This window comes from Entelurus aequoreus, linkage group LG02 (assembly GCF_033978785.1).
Source record: "Entelurus aequoreus isolate RoL-2023_Sb linkage group LG02, RoL_Eaeq_v1.1, whole genome shotgun sequence".
Taxonomy (NCBI): Eukaryota; Metazoa; Chordata; class Actinopteri; order Syngnathiformes; family Syngnathidae; genus Entelurus; species Entelurus aequoreus.
In genome coordinates, this window is record NC_084732.1 from 39,763,196 (window position 1) to 39,781,525 (window position 18,330).

The 18,330-nt window shown below is 38.9% G+C and overlaps 1 protein-coding gene across 1 annotated transcript in view; it reads left to right on the top strand.

Moving 5' to 3' along the window:
- The window catches only part of LOC133633896 (homeodomain-interacting protein kinase 3-like), a 97,691-nt gene that overhangs the window by 44,063 nt on the left and 35,298 nt on the right, over nt 1-18,330 (top strand). The window contains 1 exon segment of the mRNA XM_062026697.1: nt 3,397-4,681. Coding sequence (XP_061882681.1) covers nt 3,397-4,681 — 1,285 coding nt within the window.

The following is an 18,330-nucleotide window of genomic DNA, read 5'->3' on the forward strand; positions in this document are numbered from 1 at the left end:
TTAAATGTAAGCTACTAGGGGTGTCAAAAAAGATTTTCGAATGAGTCGCCATTCCTACTTGTAACAATTCTTAAAAAACTATTCTTTGTCTGTCCTGTCCAGACACTTAGGCAAATTATATTGTTGCTGTAAATGCCCATATCTGCTGTACAGATTTACTTTAGAAAAGAGAAGTGTTGGATACTTCCGTTGTTGCCTTGTTTGTATTTGAGTTGATTAAATGTTTTTGGTAGAATTTTATTAAACAAAACCAGTTTTCTTTTAAGTAATATAAAAATGTATCAGAGCTGTTATCTATTTTATGGAAGAATCTAGTTAATCATAGAACTGGCACCCAATGTTAATAAAAAAAAAGTATTGATTTTGATTTGAGAATCATTTTGAATCGAGAATCAATTCTGAATTGACTCTTTACCCCAATAATTGAATTGAATCATGTGGTGCCCCAAGATTCATAGCCCTATAAGCGTCTGTAGTTGGGTTTGAAAAAAACTCTACAATCTGCGTCACCGCTTGCTGTTTGCCAAAGCACTGGTGAGAAGCACTGATGTATACAAGTAATCAAAGAATACAAATAATTTACCATTGGAAATTGTTGTTTAGTAAATGTTCACTTGAAAGAAAAGTCTTAAAGTATTCAGTACACCAATGGCACTTTGTTTACTGCAGAATGTTTGTGATGACAAGCAAAAAAACAAAATAACTTTGAGTGGAAAAAAAGTTGTTCTCTTTATCCCCACAAAACATACCAAAAAAGAAGCAAAACCGTGGCCCTTAAACCAGGTACGAAACATAGCGTGGGTTACTTGTGCCGTTGCACCTCTAGTAAGCACAATTATATATATGACCAAAATGACAGTTGTCAGCTGTTAGCATATATTACCTTGATCAAACATGGCAGAAATGTCCTTGACAAGATACTGCGGTAGTAAATAGTAGGGATGCAACGATACTCACTATATTCTTGCACGGACAATCTGCCTTTAATTAAAAAAAAAAGTCATAATAATCAAGTTCGGATGATATGAAAAAAATTAATTGTGATAATATTTTTTTGCCATATCGCCCAGCCCTAAACCGTATACATATATGTAAAGACACATCTTTGTGTTTTTATTCTTTATTAGTATCAACATGTTTTATTTTTTCTTGTTACTTTACGTTATATGGCTCTATTTTTCATGTTTTTTTATTTATTTATTTCTACCATGTGCCAATAAAAAAGCTGCGTTCTACAAATAGCCCTTTGGCCACTTTTTTTTAAAACCACTGGTTTATGTATTGCACGATTTAAAGTGTTCTTCTTTGCACTTTGCACTACTGAGAAAGTTTGGGTTGTGTGCGTCTGGAAGTTTTCTGCACGCTTTGCACATTAACTGTAACCTGACTCTCGCCAGACCCTTGTAGTGGAGGGTTAGGGCTAACCCTAACCCATGTGTGGAGCTCAGCGAACTACTAGGATCTGGTGAGAGTCAGGTTACATTAACTGTAGTTTGTGCATTACTTTATTGGCAACTGGCTTTGGGGCCGCTTATTTGGGTGCACAGTCGTCTTCGTAGGCTTTCAAAACACGGACATAGTGATGTTGGCTTTCAGGTGGCTGATCAGGTTTGATGTGTTGAAGGTTGAGGTTTTTTGCTGAAATGTTTGCAGAACGTTTGGCGCAAACAGCACGCTAAATTTGTGATTGATTGGCTTACCCTAACCCACCCACAGCACAGTATGGGTAATCTCGCCAGTAGAAATGATAAAAAAAAAAAAAAAAGAATTAAAAAACATTATTTGTACATTTTTCACCGTTATCAGACTTCGTATAATGTCATAATTCCTCATATTATCTATTCGATATGTATCCTGCTCCCTTCTTGCATACTTTTACTTGTAAAACACAGCTCCCTTATCGTAATTCTTATTATCTGGCAAAACAGATGCGCATGAAATGTGTTGACAAACGTAGTTACGACGCATGCCACCACAGTTCCATTATAATTTGTTTATCAGCAAGGGCTAACTGGAAGAGCCAAAATATGCATTTTGGACGGAGCAAATTTAATCTGTGGCCACAAATAAATGAATATATGGCAAACCCTGAAACGTGTGTGGGGAGCGCCAAATGTCTATGGAGAGCGCTCTCGCAGGAAGGAGAAGCCTACGATCGCTTGGAGGCACGAGACATAATGAAGACAAAAATTGATTTGACATTGTAAATTATTTTTCTTTTTTCCTCATTCATTAATCTGATCTCGCTTTAAAATCGATTTTCGTACAGCCCTACTATCAGTGTGAAACACAACCTACATTGTTAGCAATGCTATCAAGGTCCGCTTATTGTACATAGAAGCAGCCTTTAATGTTTTTTCCCATCTCTTGTTATGAAACCGAATAAATTTGTAATATTCACAATGACTGTGAGTTTTTTGTCTGGTTAGATTTTTAAGTTCCACAAACACTGAAACAGTAGAACAATTTGGAACCCAAATCAGTATGAGCAGTTTTTTGTAATTGTGCAGATGTTTGTGTCGGTTCCTGAGAAATAAGTAAAACACACTGAAATCACCTCTTTTATGTGTTTTTATGAAATGTGAAGGTATTTCCTGGTTAATGTACTGCAGATCTCTAACTGCTCAGACTGTTCACGTTTGTGTTGAAAGGATAATTATTCATTGTCATATTACAACTTTTTCTCTTGAAAAAGCGGTATAGCTCGGTTGGTAAGAAATACCAAGAAAATGTTTCTTTTGTGCGAAGGGGCAGGAAATATAAGATTTTCTTCATCCTGTTCCTTTTCGACATGGCTGTGTATTGAATGCAGTAAGGTATGTGAGATTGTTGAAATGTTGTTGAAATGTACACATCCAAGTACGAAATAAATAAATAATTGAATTGAATTGAATTGAATTGAATTGAATTGAATTGAATTGAATTGAATTGAATTGGTAGAGTGGCCGTTCCAGCAACTTGAGGGTTCCAGGTTCGATCCCCGCTTCCGCCATCCTAGTCACTGCCGTTGTGTCCTTGGGCAAGACACTTTACCCACCTGCTCCCAGTGCCACCCACACTGGTTTAAATGTAACTTAGATATTGGGTTTCACTATGTAAAGCGCTTTGAGTCACTAGAGAAAAGCGCTATATCAATATAATTCACTTCACTTCACAATTAATGCTATTAATGCTAATGTTTTAAATTATATACCAAGGATTTAAATATTGACTCCCAGTTAGGTGCAATGTTCTTGTGTTCAGACAAGGTTGTTTGTGTAAAATGTGTTTCTTACTTGCTGACAACTCTTACATAAAAAACTTTTTGTCTGAACAGAGGAATATTGCAGCTATCTATTTGAGAAGACATGATGAACGCAATCGATATATTGACAAGTCTTTGCTTCTTTCTTGCAGGTATGGCCTCACAAGTCTTGGTTTACCCACCACACATTTATCAAACCCAGACAAGTGCCTTTTGTAGTGTGAAGAAACTCAAAGTTGAGCCCAGCAGCTGTGTGTGCCATGAGAGGGCACATCCGCCGACTTATCTGAACAGACGAAACCTTGGCATTGTCCACCCAGCAAAAGCCCGCTCGTTCTTGTGCCAAGACCTGACGACGGGCGGGAAAGCAGGGCCAGAGTACCCTGTGAAGACTGTGGTGGTGCGCGGTGTCCAAAGACAACAGCCCGGGAAAAGGGGTGGAGGTTTGGGCCCAGCTGCTGTCCGGCAGCGGCAGGAAGCAGGGGTTGTCCACAAGCAGGACAAGGAGCAGCAACAGCAGGCAGACACAGCAAGTGGGAGCAGCAGTGGAGCAGCAGGAGCAGGAGGAGGGGGAAGGGGAGAAGGCTGCAGTGGAGGAGGTGAGGGAGGTGGAGAAAAGAAGGAAGAGGGTGACACAGAGGCAGACGGTGAAGGTTTGAACTCGGCTGACAGCTCCCAGCGATGTGGACAAAAACGTAAAAGTGAGGAGCTGGATAACCGAGGGAGCACCATGCAGATTGTGGAGGAACTGTCAATGTTGCCCGCCATGTTGCAAACAGCGAATGTAGGAAACGCAGCAACGACTGCACCTGCGACCGTGGGGGCAGGAGGGGCGCCTTCCAAACAGGCTGCAGCAGGGGCAGCGAGAGCATGTGATGGGGACTATCAGGTAGTACAGCATGAGGTTCTTTGCTCCCTGAAGAATACTTACGAAGTGCTGGGTTTCTTGGGACGTGGCACATTCGGCCAGGTTGTAAAGTGCTGGAAAAGAGGCACTGGCGAGGTCGTGGCCATTAAGATCCTGAAGAACCATCCTTCATACGCACGACAGGGTCAAATAGAAGTAGGCATCCTTGCACGTCTGAGCGGGGAGAACGCAGATGAGCACAACCTGGTGCGAGCCTTTGAATGCTTCCAACACCGCAGCCACACCTGTTTGGTGTTTGAGATGCTCGAGCAGAACCTGTATGATTTTCTGAAGCAGAACAAGTTCAGCCCACTGCCATTGAAAGTAATCAGACCCGTGCTACAGCAGGTGGCCACAGCTCTGAAAAAGCTGAAGGGGATGGGTCTCATTCATGCAGACCTAAAACCTGAGAACATTATGCTTGTGGATCCAGTGAGGCAACCCTACAGGGTCAAGGTGATAGACTTTGGTTCAGCCAGCCATGTGTCCAAAGCGGTCTGCTCCACGTACCTCCAGTCTCGGTACTATAGGTGAGTACGAATCATTAAACAATTAATTTTAATGCAGCTGCAGCCAGTATCGTTTGGTGGTAAAACTGTTGGGTTAAAAATGTCCTTCCTCAAGCAAAACAAGGAAATGTCTCCCATGCTGCACAACATCCTGCCAGGGAAAGAGCCGCATACCACTTGCACTTAAAAAAAAGACTTCACTGTGTTTACTGCGGCACTTTTTTTAGACCCCGTAGCCTGGGAAAGAAATTCTGTTATGTAATTGGAAGGGATTTAATCTTTGCATTTTGGTTTCATCCTTTAATTACCAAAATGATTTATGGATATTATTTTATAGAAATGTATGCAGTCGTTAATTTAACATTGTTTGGTTACTTACACGAAATACCACTTACATCATACATACATCATTATATTGTGTTATATGTTGTTATTAGCGCTGCAATATTTTTAATTTGGGATGTGATTTCACATTCCACCCCCTTTCAACAACTGTAGGTGATTGCATTGGGAAATGTCTTGTTTGTTCCCCCAAGGCCTTGCAGGAACCTAAAATACCAACTAAATGTGCAAAGTCCATACTTATTAATAGTTTTGGTTCGCTTTTGTGTGTTTGCACTAAGACAACAACTATTGATTACTTTAATAATTGAGTACCCTACCGATTAGTTTGTTCGATTAATTAGTAAGTAATCTGATAAAACACACTTAATAACCTCCATTTGTATTTTAGGTAAAATAATTGAAATAACCAATCATTTGTGTACTTACCATAACCTTTATATTCTTTTTTTCTAGTAAAATTCACAGGGTCATCATTAAAATTTAACTTTTAACATGTGCGTATTAATGAAAAAAAGCAACTCGCTGCTGCTCACTGCAACACAGATTACAGCACACACTGCAGCTTTTGTGCAGAAACTATGTTAGCATATTTAAAGTTTCGGGTTCCGAGCCCTCCTCACAGTCAGGATTTTATTTTCTATGAACGATTAATCAAAGCCACAAAATATAAAGGGAAGATTTTTTCGAATCAAATTAGTCGCTTTAACTGATTTATCATCGCAGCCCTAGTTTGTACTGACACCATTGGCACCAAACATAATAAAAAGAGTACAATTTACCACTGAACTTTGTTAATGTTATTACTTGGGAAGCAGGAAAACGCCAGAGGAAATTAGCCTTGCCTAAATACTCTTCTCTAAACGGCTGCATTGCATAAGTAACACATTATGCATTGCAGTAGTACGTTCGTTAGAACTGAAAGATTCCTGGCAAGTAAGGCATGTATATTTCATAAGGTTGTAGTGCATTGTGTTTTTGAGGAAACAAGGCTACACACCACTACAAAATTGTTTGATGTAATTAATATGTTACTAATCTTCACTAGAAGACCACTTATGCTATATAAGAAGAGCAGTATACACTGAAAAACGGCCCTCTTTTCCATGCAAGTGATATAACAATGATTTCACCTTTCTTTTCTCATACATGAGTGACTGCCATCATGAAGGAGGTTGTGCTGACTTGTTTACATGAAGGACTTTCACGCTGCCTTTGAATATGTTTCACTTTTTACACAATGAACAAGTGAAACATACTCTAGGAAGGAAAGTAAATTAAGACATGAAAACAGTTGCTGATACACACCACACAATACCATTTAATTACATACAGTATATTACATTCTAATCCTATTGTAATCATGTTGTAACCAGAAAACACAATAATTGAAAACTGGCCTTAAAGTGACCAGGAAACGTTGTGCCCTGTAGTCAAAATGATTAAGAACCCTTGTTCTAGGCAACCGTAGAAAAAATTTCACAGAGACACTCTAAACCATGGGTGTCAAACTCATTTTATTCCCACATGGGCCAGACTGGTAAAATGATGGCATTAAAACTTAAAAATAAAGACAACTTCAGATAGTTTTTTTTTTTTGTCTTACTTTGGCCAAAAAAAAAAAAAATCACAAATAATCCTCTTGGTAAAACACTTCTAGTTAGTTCAAAAGTCTGAGGGAAAAATTGGTACAGTTTCAAAAACACCATGAAGAACATAATGAACTTAGACTTAATCTCAGTGTATCTACAAAGAAATTGAACTTTAAGCACTTCCGGTTTAGCATCCTCATGTTGGCAGTTCACCATTAAAGACGTTTGGAAAAGCAATTACGTGCTTCCTCAAATCACCACATTGGTGAAATTCGCAACTGCCACAGCACATTAATTTATCATCATTCAAATGTTACAATTATAATATAAACATAAACAATTACTGTATCAAAATGACACCATAGCCAAAATCAGGTTAACATTACTACAAACTTAACCAATGAGAACATAGTAGATTTTGGCATAACATAAAATGCAAACCCCGTTTCAATATGAGTTGGGAAATTGTGTTAGATGTAAATATAAACGGAATACAATGATTTGCAAATCCTTTTCAACCCATATTCAATTGAATGCACTACAAAGACAAGATATTTGATGTTCAAACTCATAAACTTTATTTTTTTTTTGCAAATAATAATTAACTTAGAATTTCATGGCTGCAACACGTGCCAAGTAGTTGGGAAAGGGCATGTTCACCACTGTGTTACATGACCTTTCCTTTTAACAACAGTCAGTAAACGTTTGGGAACTGAGGAGACACATTTTTTAAGCTTCTCAGGTGGAATTCTTTCCCATTCTTGCTTGATGTACAGCTTAAGTTGTTCAACAGTCCGGGGGTCTCCGTTGTGGTATTTTAGGCTTCATAATGCGCCACACATTTTCAATGGGAGACAGGTCTGGACTACAGGCAGGCCAGTCTAGTACCCGCACTCTTTTACTATGAAGCCACGTTGATGTAACACGTGACTTGGCATTGTCCTGCTAAAATAAGCAGGGACGCCGCGTCCATGGTAACGTTGCTTGGATGGCAACATATGTTGCCATCTACGGACCGTAGATGGTGAAATCCCTAAATTCCTTGCAATAGCTGGTTGAGAAAGGTTTTTCTTAAACTGTTCAACAATTTGCTCACACATTTGTTGACAAAGTGGTGACCCTCCCCCCATCCTTGTTTGTGAATGACTGAGCATTTCATGGAATCTACTTTTATACCCAATCATGGCACCCACCTGTTCCCAATTTTCCTGTTCACCTGTGAGATGTTCCAAATAAGTGTTTGATGAGCATTCCTCAACGTTATCAGTATTTATTGCCACCTTTCCCAACTTCTTTGTCACGTGTTGCTGGCATCAAATTCTAAAGTTAATGATTATTTGCAAAAAAAAAAAAAGTTTATCAGTTTGAACATCAAATATGTTGTCTTTGTAGCATATTCAACTGAATATGGGTTGAAAGTGATTTGCAAATCATTGTATTCCGTTTATATTTACATCTAACACAATTTCCCAACTCATATGGAAACGGGGTTTGTAGAACAAACGCTACCAATGTTGAAACACACATTTTTACAATGGAGTTCAAGGTGCGCATCGTGCATTTAACCATTTGCAAGCGCTGCATGGAACTCTTAACTAAAAAGAGGATGGTGAAGTTGACTTAAGTCTTTGTATCTTACCGTTTCGTAGAGTGGATAATTAACAATGAAAGAAGGTATTGAGCATTGATACTGCTGCCATCTGCTGCCAGCCACAACAGGAGCAGCTGATTGCTTGCACCTGCGCTGACAAGTCATCTTTAAACACTGTCATGTGTGACATGGGTTACATTTGAATTGCTATTGCGACATACAGTAGACACATTTATAACAGCAGTTTCTTTCATTAAAAAAAATGCAGCTCATTTTTATATTTAGATCTTGCGGGCCAGATTAAGCCTGTTCGCAGGCCTGATACGGCCCGTGGGCAGTACGTTTTCCCCACCCCACCTCCCAGCCCCATTCCATTGACTGTGTCTACAGTCTGAGCAGTAATTCACATTAAAACCTGGTTGAAAAACACTAGCCAATGACAGTTATGACTTTTTGTTGTTTGAGGAAGTTGCTGAAAATAGAATAGATTGTATTTAGCTGTACTTTTGTAGGGCAGGAAGTGAAGAGAGCAGCTGCTTGTCATCTCTGTCATCCCAGAGCTTCGGCGACACCATTCATATCAATATGCTGCTCTATTTTCATATGTTTATTCACAGAAATAAAGTTGGCTACAATTAAGAAAATACATTTTCTAGCTCATGTTTCGCCTGTCCCTCATGAATTCATAATTTACTGAGGGGAAGCCTGACTTTTTATGTAAAATATGGTACATTTTGTATCTCATTGGTTTGTTTTTTTACTTACACTGTAGTAAAATAAATATGGCCTATTATTGTATGTTTATTTACATGGTATCAATGTAGAAACATACTCCATCACTCATCCATATGCCTTTAGCCTGATTTGTATAAACTACCCCGGACTGTGAACGAAAGGTTCCAACAACATAAAGTTCCTGAACTTTTGGTGGAAAAAGGCCTACAATAATTTGGAAAAGTCTCCAGATTAAATTGGAATATCAGAATAAACCTTGAAAAATGCTGTGGTTGTAATTTTATATTTCAAAATTGCGGATTTGCTCATTTTCTTTCAATCAAAAAGGGATTCAGCTTCAGACAGATCATCAAATCATTATGCAGAAGCCCAGTGTCCAGGCCTGCCGAGGCCAGCCCAATGCTCCATAGACTTCCGGAGACACAGAGTATCCGATAAGCAAAACACAAAACTGGGCATTTATCTAAAGTCTGTATAGTTTACCTGCAGTGGAACAACCCACACTATGCTTCCCCATTGAGGTATTTGGATGCTGAGCTTTAACACTGTAACATACTGTGGCACTGCGGGAAGGAATGAGAAGAAAGTCGTGACCCATGATAAGTAGCTTATGCTCAACAAAAGTTGAATGTGTTCAAACCCATATTTCATCAATGAAATGTAAACACAACAGTACATATTTGATAGTCATTGTTTTGACAGTTTAGGTTGAGGCCAAACTTTCCTTGGACCCTTCAAACGCCAGATAGTCATTGTTTTGACAGTTTAGGAGAAGCCGAACTTCCCTTGCACCCTTCAATTGCCATTGCCTTATACTATGTACGTTGTTACTGGAATCAAAACACAAACGTTGCCTGCTTTGTAGATGCCTCGCACAGAGCATTCTTTGAGGGAGCAGTAAGTTTAAGGATTGCTTAAAATAGCTCATGATTCTAAAGATGATGAAGCAGCCAGAAGAAAATACAAAAACAGCTTGACATAACAGTATGTTTTTTAGTCATCTGTTATAATTCCAATATACAATGTTAGATATATTTATTTTGTAAGCATCTAAGCTAATAGATGCAATGTTTATGCTCTACTCAACATCTTGCGCATTTTACATACATTTCAGAAGTCAGACTCACCTTTGGGAATTTGCAGAGTTGGATTCCAGAAGCCACTTGGTTTGAGCTCATACTTTAGAACTCAGGTTTGTAGAGGAAAATTGTGGAATTGTGTTAAAAATGGTATTGTTGAAATAGAATATGGACAGTGACATTCGATTGTTTGAGACGTGTTTCCATGCAATCATATGGTCAGTCACAACAGTTGTTTGTGTTTTATGGCAGTCAAAGCCGTTTTAACAGGCATAGCAGTTAAATTCCATTATACTTTTAAAAATGTTAGGCAACATTCTTGCTTTACTATGAAACCTGAATTATCATTAAAACCATATTAAGCAGACACTGTATTTCACAATAAATGCCTATGTCTCTCTTTCATGACTAGGTTGGAAGCTTAAAGAGGGGACTGCACTTTGCCTATTATTCACAATCCTTATGTGAGACAATAACTTTTTTTGTATGCATTCTAACTTGTAAAAAACGCTAGCAAAAGTCAGCTAACAATGGAGGTAATGGGAGTCATTACATCTTTGGGTCTATTGCGCTCATATAGCGTTTAAAAAACATTAAAAGACCTCCATCATTGTTTTATATACATGTTGTAAGTATATATGTAATGTAGTAACAGGCACATTAATTATAAAATGTAATATTTACGTGTTTTGGTCATTTTAGTCATACGGCAGCACATACATTTCACAGATGCATCACAGTATTTGCTATTTCCTTCAACAACAACAACAACACTACTACTCATGGCAGACTTAATGAGAGCCAACAATGACTACTTCGGGACAAATGATGATCGAGAACTTTATATGTTTTATCTTGAATACAAGTAGAATGAGATACACATTTTAGAAGCTGAGTGATAAGCAAATCCAGCAAGTAGCACTTTTGCTAAATAAGAAATGCAAACTACGAACATAATTAAACAATCACTTGGATGCCGCTTAATGGGATGTTCATATCTTCCCGTTTTGATGAAAAATTAATACTTACGCAGGTAAAAAAAACAAAAAACTAAATAAGTGTCTTTTCGTATCTTTTCTTGCCATTTTTCAGTCAAATTTGAACCTTAAAGTTGACCATCTTCTCGTTATATGTCCACAACCTTCTACTATACAGGTGAGAGGCATTATGTATAATATAGAATTAACTTTAACTCAGACGAGACGCAGCAGGTAACCAGCTCAGTATGTCAATAAAGCTGCATAAAAGTAGTTTCTTGGCGTTAGTGCTTATAATAGCAATATTGCTCATACTTATATTTGGTCACAAAATGGATGGATGGAGATATAAATGGAGGGCTTTATGGCTGAAATAGTGTGCTCCCATTACTTGCCATATATTATAAGTTAGAATGCAAAAAGAAAAGAAAAAAACGTGTTTGTATCTTACATACAATTTGTGAATGATACGCAAAAAAAAAGAAGGCAGTTCCCCTTTAACAAACAGTGCAAACGTAATAATATAAAAAGTGGAAATTGCATAGATCAGCTTTGCATTCAAGAGGGAATTGTTGTTTCATAAATTGGGTTGAGTTTTTTTTTTCTTGCCCTGATGTGGGATCTGAGCCGAGGATGTCGTTGTGGCTTGTGCAGCCCTTTGAGACACGTGTGATTTAGGGCTGTATAAGTAAACTTTGATTTATTGATAAATGAATGGCTCCAGAACAAAACATGGCTAAAGAATAGTTCGGAGTTAGCCCTATCATGACTTCATTCATATTGCTGACAACCACAAATACAGGTTTTGCTAAGGACGAAAAAACTGTGTTCGTATAGTTTAATGTAACTGTCAGATACATCATATAATAAATGTAAAATATGATCAATAGTTAAAGGCCTACTGAAACCCACTACTACCGACCACGCAGTCTGATAGTTTATATATCAATGATGAAATCTTAACATTGCAACACATGCCAATACGGCCGGGTTAACTTATAAAGTGCAATTTTAAATTTCCCGGGAAATATCCGGCTGAAACATCTCGGTATGATGACGTATGCGCGTGACATAGTCAGTTAAACGGAAGTTATGGTACCCCGTAGAATCCTATACAAAAAGCTCTGTTTTCATTTCATAATTCCACAGTATTCTGGACATCTTTTGCAATTTGTTTAATGAACAATGAAGGCTGCAAAGAAGAAAGTTGTAGGTGGGATCGGTGTATTAGCAGCAGACTACAGCAACACAACCGGAGGACTTTGTTGGAGAGCAGACGCGCTAGCCGGCGACCTCACCTTGACTTCCTACGTCTCTGGGCCGCCAAACGCATCGGGTGAAGTCCTTCGTCCTTCCGTCGATCGCTGGAACGCAGGTGAGCACATGAAGGCTGGCTGGCGTAGGTGGAGAGCTAATGTTTTTAGCATAGCTCTGTGAGGTCCGGTTGCTAAGTAGGCTTCAATGGCGTCGTTAGCACAGCATTGTTAACCTTCGCCAGCCTGGAAAGCATTAACCGTGTATTTACATGTCCACGGTTTAATAGTATTGTTGATTTTCTATCTATCCTTCCAGTCAGGGGTTTATTTTTTTTGTTTCTATATGCAGTTAAAGCACGATGCTATCACGTTAGCTCGTAGCTAAAGTGTTTCGCCGATGTATTGTCGTGGAGATAAAAGGCACTAAATGCCCATTTTGCGTTGTCGACTCTCATTTTCAAGAGGATATAGTATCCGAGGTGGTTTAAAATACAAATCCGTGATCCACAATAGAAAAAGGAGAGAGTATGGAATCCAATGAGCCAGCTTGTACCTAAGTTACGGTCAGAGCGAAAAAAAATATGTATTTCACTGCATTCTAGTCCGTCACTCTAACGTTCCTCGTCCATGAATCTTTCATCCTCGCTCAAATTAATGGGGTAATGGTCCGAATAGCTCTAGCTGCGTTGAAAACAATAGGAAAATATGAGGGAGTGAACAACTGACAACGTCACGCTACTTCCGGTAGGGGCAAGGTTTTTTTTTATCAGAGACCAAAAGTTGCGAACTTTATCGACGTTGGTCTATACTAAATCCTTTCAGCAAAAATATGGCAATATCGCAAAATGATCAAGTATGACACATAGAATGGATCTGCTATCCCCGTTTAAATAAAAAAAATTCATTTCAGTAGGCCTTTAAACCAACTGAACACTAATTAAACTAACAGTGTATACAAAGGAAATCAACTGTGAACAGTCTATAAAAACATTTTACAGAAAAGGAGCCTTCCAACTGGTCAAAGTCAAACTCAGGCATGTGAAATAAAAAAAAAACAACATGTTTTTAAATATTTATTTTTGTGTCAAATTATCTTCCGTTTAAAAAAAAAAGATAAATATCAATGAAAATATGATCTACACAAAATGTGTTGAACGGTTGCTTGAGTGGCAGGGGAGACGATCAGGAGCACCGCAGCAAGCTCGCTAGTTCAGTGTTTTTCAACCACTGTGCCGTGAGATACAGTCTGGTGTGCCGTGGGAGATTATCTAATTTGACATATTTGGGTTAAAAACATTTTTTTGCAAACCAGTAATTATAGTCTGCAAATGATATGTTGTTGTTGAGTGTCTAGAGCAGTGGTTCTTAACCTGGGTTCGATCGAACCCAAGGGGTTCGGTGAGTCGCGCTCAGGGGTTCGACGGAGGTCAAGACACACCCGACTCATCGTGTAAATACAAACTTCTCCCTATCGGCGTATTAAGGATACGACAACCGCAGATGTCAGACTGATTAGCAGGTGTGTAATTTGTTGTGAGCTTATGCACTGTGTTGGTTTTGTTGTTTGAACAAGGTGATGTTCATGCATGGTTCATTTTGTGCACCAGTAAAAAAAACATGGTAACACTTTAGTATGGGGAACATATTCACCATTAATTAGTTGCTTATTAACATGCAAATTAGTAACATATTGGCTCTTAACTAGTCATTATTAAGGCCTTATTATAAGCCTAACCCTCTAACCCTGGCCCTAACCCTCTAACCCAAACCCTAACCAAATAACACTAACTTAAGTCTTTGTTACGTAGAATATGTTCCCCTAGTGTCCAAAAAACTCTAAATTAAGTCTTTGTTACTTAGAATATGTTCCCCATACTAAAGTGTTACCAAAAACATATAACTTTGTCTTGAATTTGAAAAAAATAAAATAAAAATTGATTTTTCACTAAAGAAGGGTTCGGTGAATGCGCATATGAAACTGGTGGGGTTCGGTATCTCCAACAAGGTTAAGAACCCCTAGTCTAGAGCTCGGCAGCGTAACCGTGTAATACTCTTCCATATCAGTAGGTGGCAGCCGGTAGCTAATTGCTTTGTAAATGCAGGTAAAAAGGTGTCTTATGCTTAAGCCAAAAATAAACAAAAGGTGAGTGCCCCTAAGAAAAGGCATTGAAGCTTAGGGAAGGCTATGCAGAACGAAAGTAAAACTGAACTGGTTACAAAGTAAACAAAAACAGAATGCTGGACGACAGCAAAGGCTCTCTTCCCGGATTTTTTCAACGCAAAAAATGTGCCTTGGCTCAAGAAAGGTTGAAAAACACTGCGCTAGTTAACAGTCTAGCGATCTTACTTGTTGTTGCCTCCGTTGGCTCTCCGAGCCACAACGTTGACGGCTGTCCACTTTGCTGCTAATCATATTTGGATTATTACAATCCGAACACTGTTGGTTCCAAACCATTTGTAGTTCTTGAGTATTTATTAGTAGCCAGCAAAAAGGTATATTTTTGACGTAAACAGAGGTCACAAAACTGGAAGTAATGACCCGAGGGGTGCGGCTACAGGATAGAGTTGCCAAATGGGAAACATTTTACATGTTACATTAGGTTTTAAATGATAATAATGTTAGTAAAGTATCTTCTAAAAATTCTGTGGTACATTACATGTGATATGTAAGGGTCAACAATACCCAATACCAATCAAATAGATTGGTAGATGAGAATAAATCTAAAGGTAGAACATATTGTAGTCTAGAAATGCACCCAATTGCAGGAGATGTAGTCTGGATTTTCAAAATGTTCTACTGGGGTTTGCGTAGCAGCACTTTGTGCTGATCGAAATATTGCTCTATTTTTCCTCTGTTTTCCTCTTTTTTTTCTCAAAGGGTGCTCACATCCCTGCTAACTACTAATAAACCAGAATGGCAGTCAGTGGAGTGCAAACTTTTGCCACGGTTACACATTCTTCATTTGGATTAGCAGTTTAGCATCAAAGTCTACACAAATACCGCCTCCTGCATATTACATACGCCTAAAGCTTCTCATTAATATTTATAAATGATTCACTTAAAAATACCAAAATGCAGTTTTAAGACATGCTCACACTCTGCGGTCGAGTTTGTCTACCTGGGAAGCAACATCAGCACAGATGGAGGAGCTGATAAAGATGTCGAGCTGCGCATCAGCAAAACAAGACATGCCTTTGGAACTCTCCGACCTGTATGGCTCTCTTCCCAGCTCTCTAGAAACACCAAAATCAGAATCTTCAATACAAATGTAAAATATGTCCTTCTTTATGGCTGTGAAACCTGGAAAACCACCAAATCAGTCATCCATAAACTACAAGTGTTTATTAACAACTGTCTCAGGTACATACTGAGGATTTGGTGGCCCAACAAGATATCAAATGTAGACCTGTGAAGACGCATGAACCAAGAGCAAATTCAAAATGAAATCAAAAGCAGAAAGTGGGGATGGATCGGCCATACACTTAGGAAGGATTCGAGAAACATAGCAAGACAAGCTCTGGACTATAACCCTCAAGGCAAGAGGAAGCCAGGGAGACCAAAACTCAACTAGAGGCGGTCCACTCTTGATGAACTGACCAAGATGGGGATTTCCTATCAAGAAGCGAAGACCATCGCACAGAAAGAGTGAGGTGGAGATCCATGGTAGACGCCCTATGCTCCCAAGGGGGCCAAGAGGATTAAAGTAAAAAAGTCACACTCTGCAATTCGTACCATGTCTCAATTTGCTTGATAACCAAAATTCTGATTGTTTGTATAATGTGAGCACTTGGTGATGTGCTCAAGCATGGTTTGAATTAATGGGTTTCATCACAGTGTACAGGACTGTCTCAGAAAATTTGAATATTGTAATAAAGTTATTTATTTTCTGTAATGCAATTAAAATAACAAAAATGTAATACATTCTGGATTCATTACACATCAACTGAAATATTGCAAGCCTTTTATTATTTTAATATTGCTGATTATGGCATACAGCTTAAGAAAACTCAAAAATCTTATCTCAAAAAATTAGAATATTTCCTAAGACCAAGTTAAAAAAAAAAGATTTATAACAGCAAAACAAAATCAAACCTTTGAAAATGTCAACCAATGCACTCAGTACTTGATTGGGAATCCTTTTGTACGTATTACTGCATCAATGCGGCGTGGCATGGAGGCAATCAGTCTGTGGCATTGCTGAGGTGTTATGGATGCCCAGGATGCTTCAATAGCGGCCTTTAGCTCATTTGCATTATTGGGTCTGGTGTCTTTCCGCTTCTTCTTCACAATACCACACAAATTGTCTATGGGGTTCAGGTCAGGGGAGTTGGCAGGCCAATCGAGGACAGTAATGCCATGGTCAGTACACCAGTTACTGGTGGTTTTGCACTGTGGGCAGGTGCCAGATCATGCTGGAAAATGAAATCATCATCTCCATAGAGCTTTTCAATAGATGGAAGCATGTAGTGCTCTAAAATCTCTTGGTACACAGCTTCATTGACTCTGGACTTGATGAAACACAGTGGACCAACACCAGCAGCTGACATGGCTCCCCAAACCATTGCTGGCTGTGGGAACTTCACACTGGATTTCAAGCAACTTGGATTTTGCTCCTCTCCAGCCTTCCTCCAGACTCTAGCGCCTTGACTTCCAAATGAAATACAAAACTTGCTTTCTCTGAAAACAGGACTTTGGACCACTCTGCAACTGTCCAGTGCGTCTTTTCCATAGCCCAAGTCAGACGCTTCTAGAGATTTTAGAGCACTACATGCTTCCATCTGTTGAAAAGCTCTATGGAGATGATGATTTCATTTTCCAGCATGATCTGGCACCTGCCCACAGTGCCAAAACCACCAGTAACTGATGTACTGACCATGGCATTACTGTCCTCGATTGGCCTGCCAACTCCCCTGACCTGAGAACTTTAAGGGTATTGTGAAGAAGAAGCTGAAAGACACCAGACCCAATAATGCAAATGAGCTAAAGGCCGCTATTTAAGCATCCTGGGCATCCATAACACCTCAGCAATGCCACAGGCTGATTGCCTCCATGCCACGCCGCATTGATGCAGTAATCCATGCAAAAGGATTCCCAACCAAGTACTGAGTGCATTAATTGACATTTTCAAATGTTTGATTTTGTTTTGCTGTTATAAATCTTTTTTTTTTAACTTGGTCTGAGGAAATATTCTAATTTTTTGAGATACGATTTTTGAGTTTTCTTAAGCTGTATGCCATAATCAGCAATATTAAAATAATAAAAGGCTTGCAATATTTCAGTTGATGTGTAATGAATCCAGAATGTATGACATTTTAGTTTTTTTAATTGCATTACAGAAAATAAAGAACTTTATCACAATATTCTAATTTTCTGAGACAGTCCTGTATTTGATCTTGCATGAGCACTCAACCTGGAAGTGTTGTATAATGTGATCTTCCATCGCCAGTTATCCACCTTGCATCATTAACTTAACAAAAATTACTGAGAACAATAGTCGATAGTCTTGTTTAGGCACAAGCACATGGAGACTTGTAGTGTAATTAATGTAGTCATTCTTCCTGCCAGTTATTAATGATAACTGTTGAGCATGAGTCAAAAAGTTGCACATTCTGCAGGGTCAAGCCAATATGAAATGGATTCCCTCTTTGCTCATGTCCCACCTTTTGTTAAGTGTATTTCTAATGCTTTCTACAATAGTAGTAGATTTGTCTAGACCAGGGGTCGGCAACCCGCGGCTCCGGAGCCGCATGCGGCTCTTTGACCATTCTGATGCGGCTCAGCTGCATACTTGCCGACCCCCCCAATTTTCCGAGGAGACTTCTGGATCTCAGTGCCTCTCCTAGTTAACTCCCAGGGCAAATATAATCCTATTTTCACCCTGATTACTAAATTAAGGGTGTGCCCTAAATGCATTGCATTAATTGTCCTCTATAGCATTTACAAACAGCGTGCCAGCCCGGCCACATGTTGTATGTAGCTTTTACTTGCACACGTAGGAGACAGCAAAGCATACTTAGTCATCAGCCACAAAGCTTACACTGGCGGTAGCCGTATAAAACAACTTTAACACTGTTACGTTACAAATATGCGCCACACT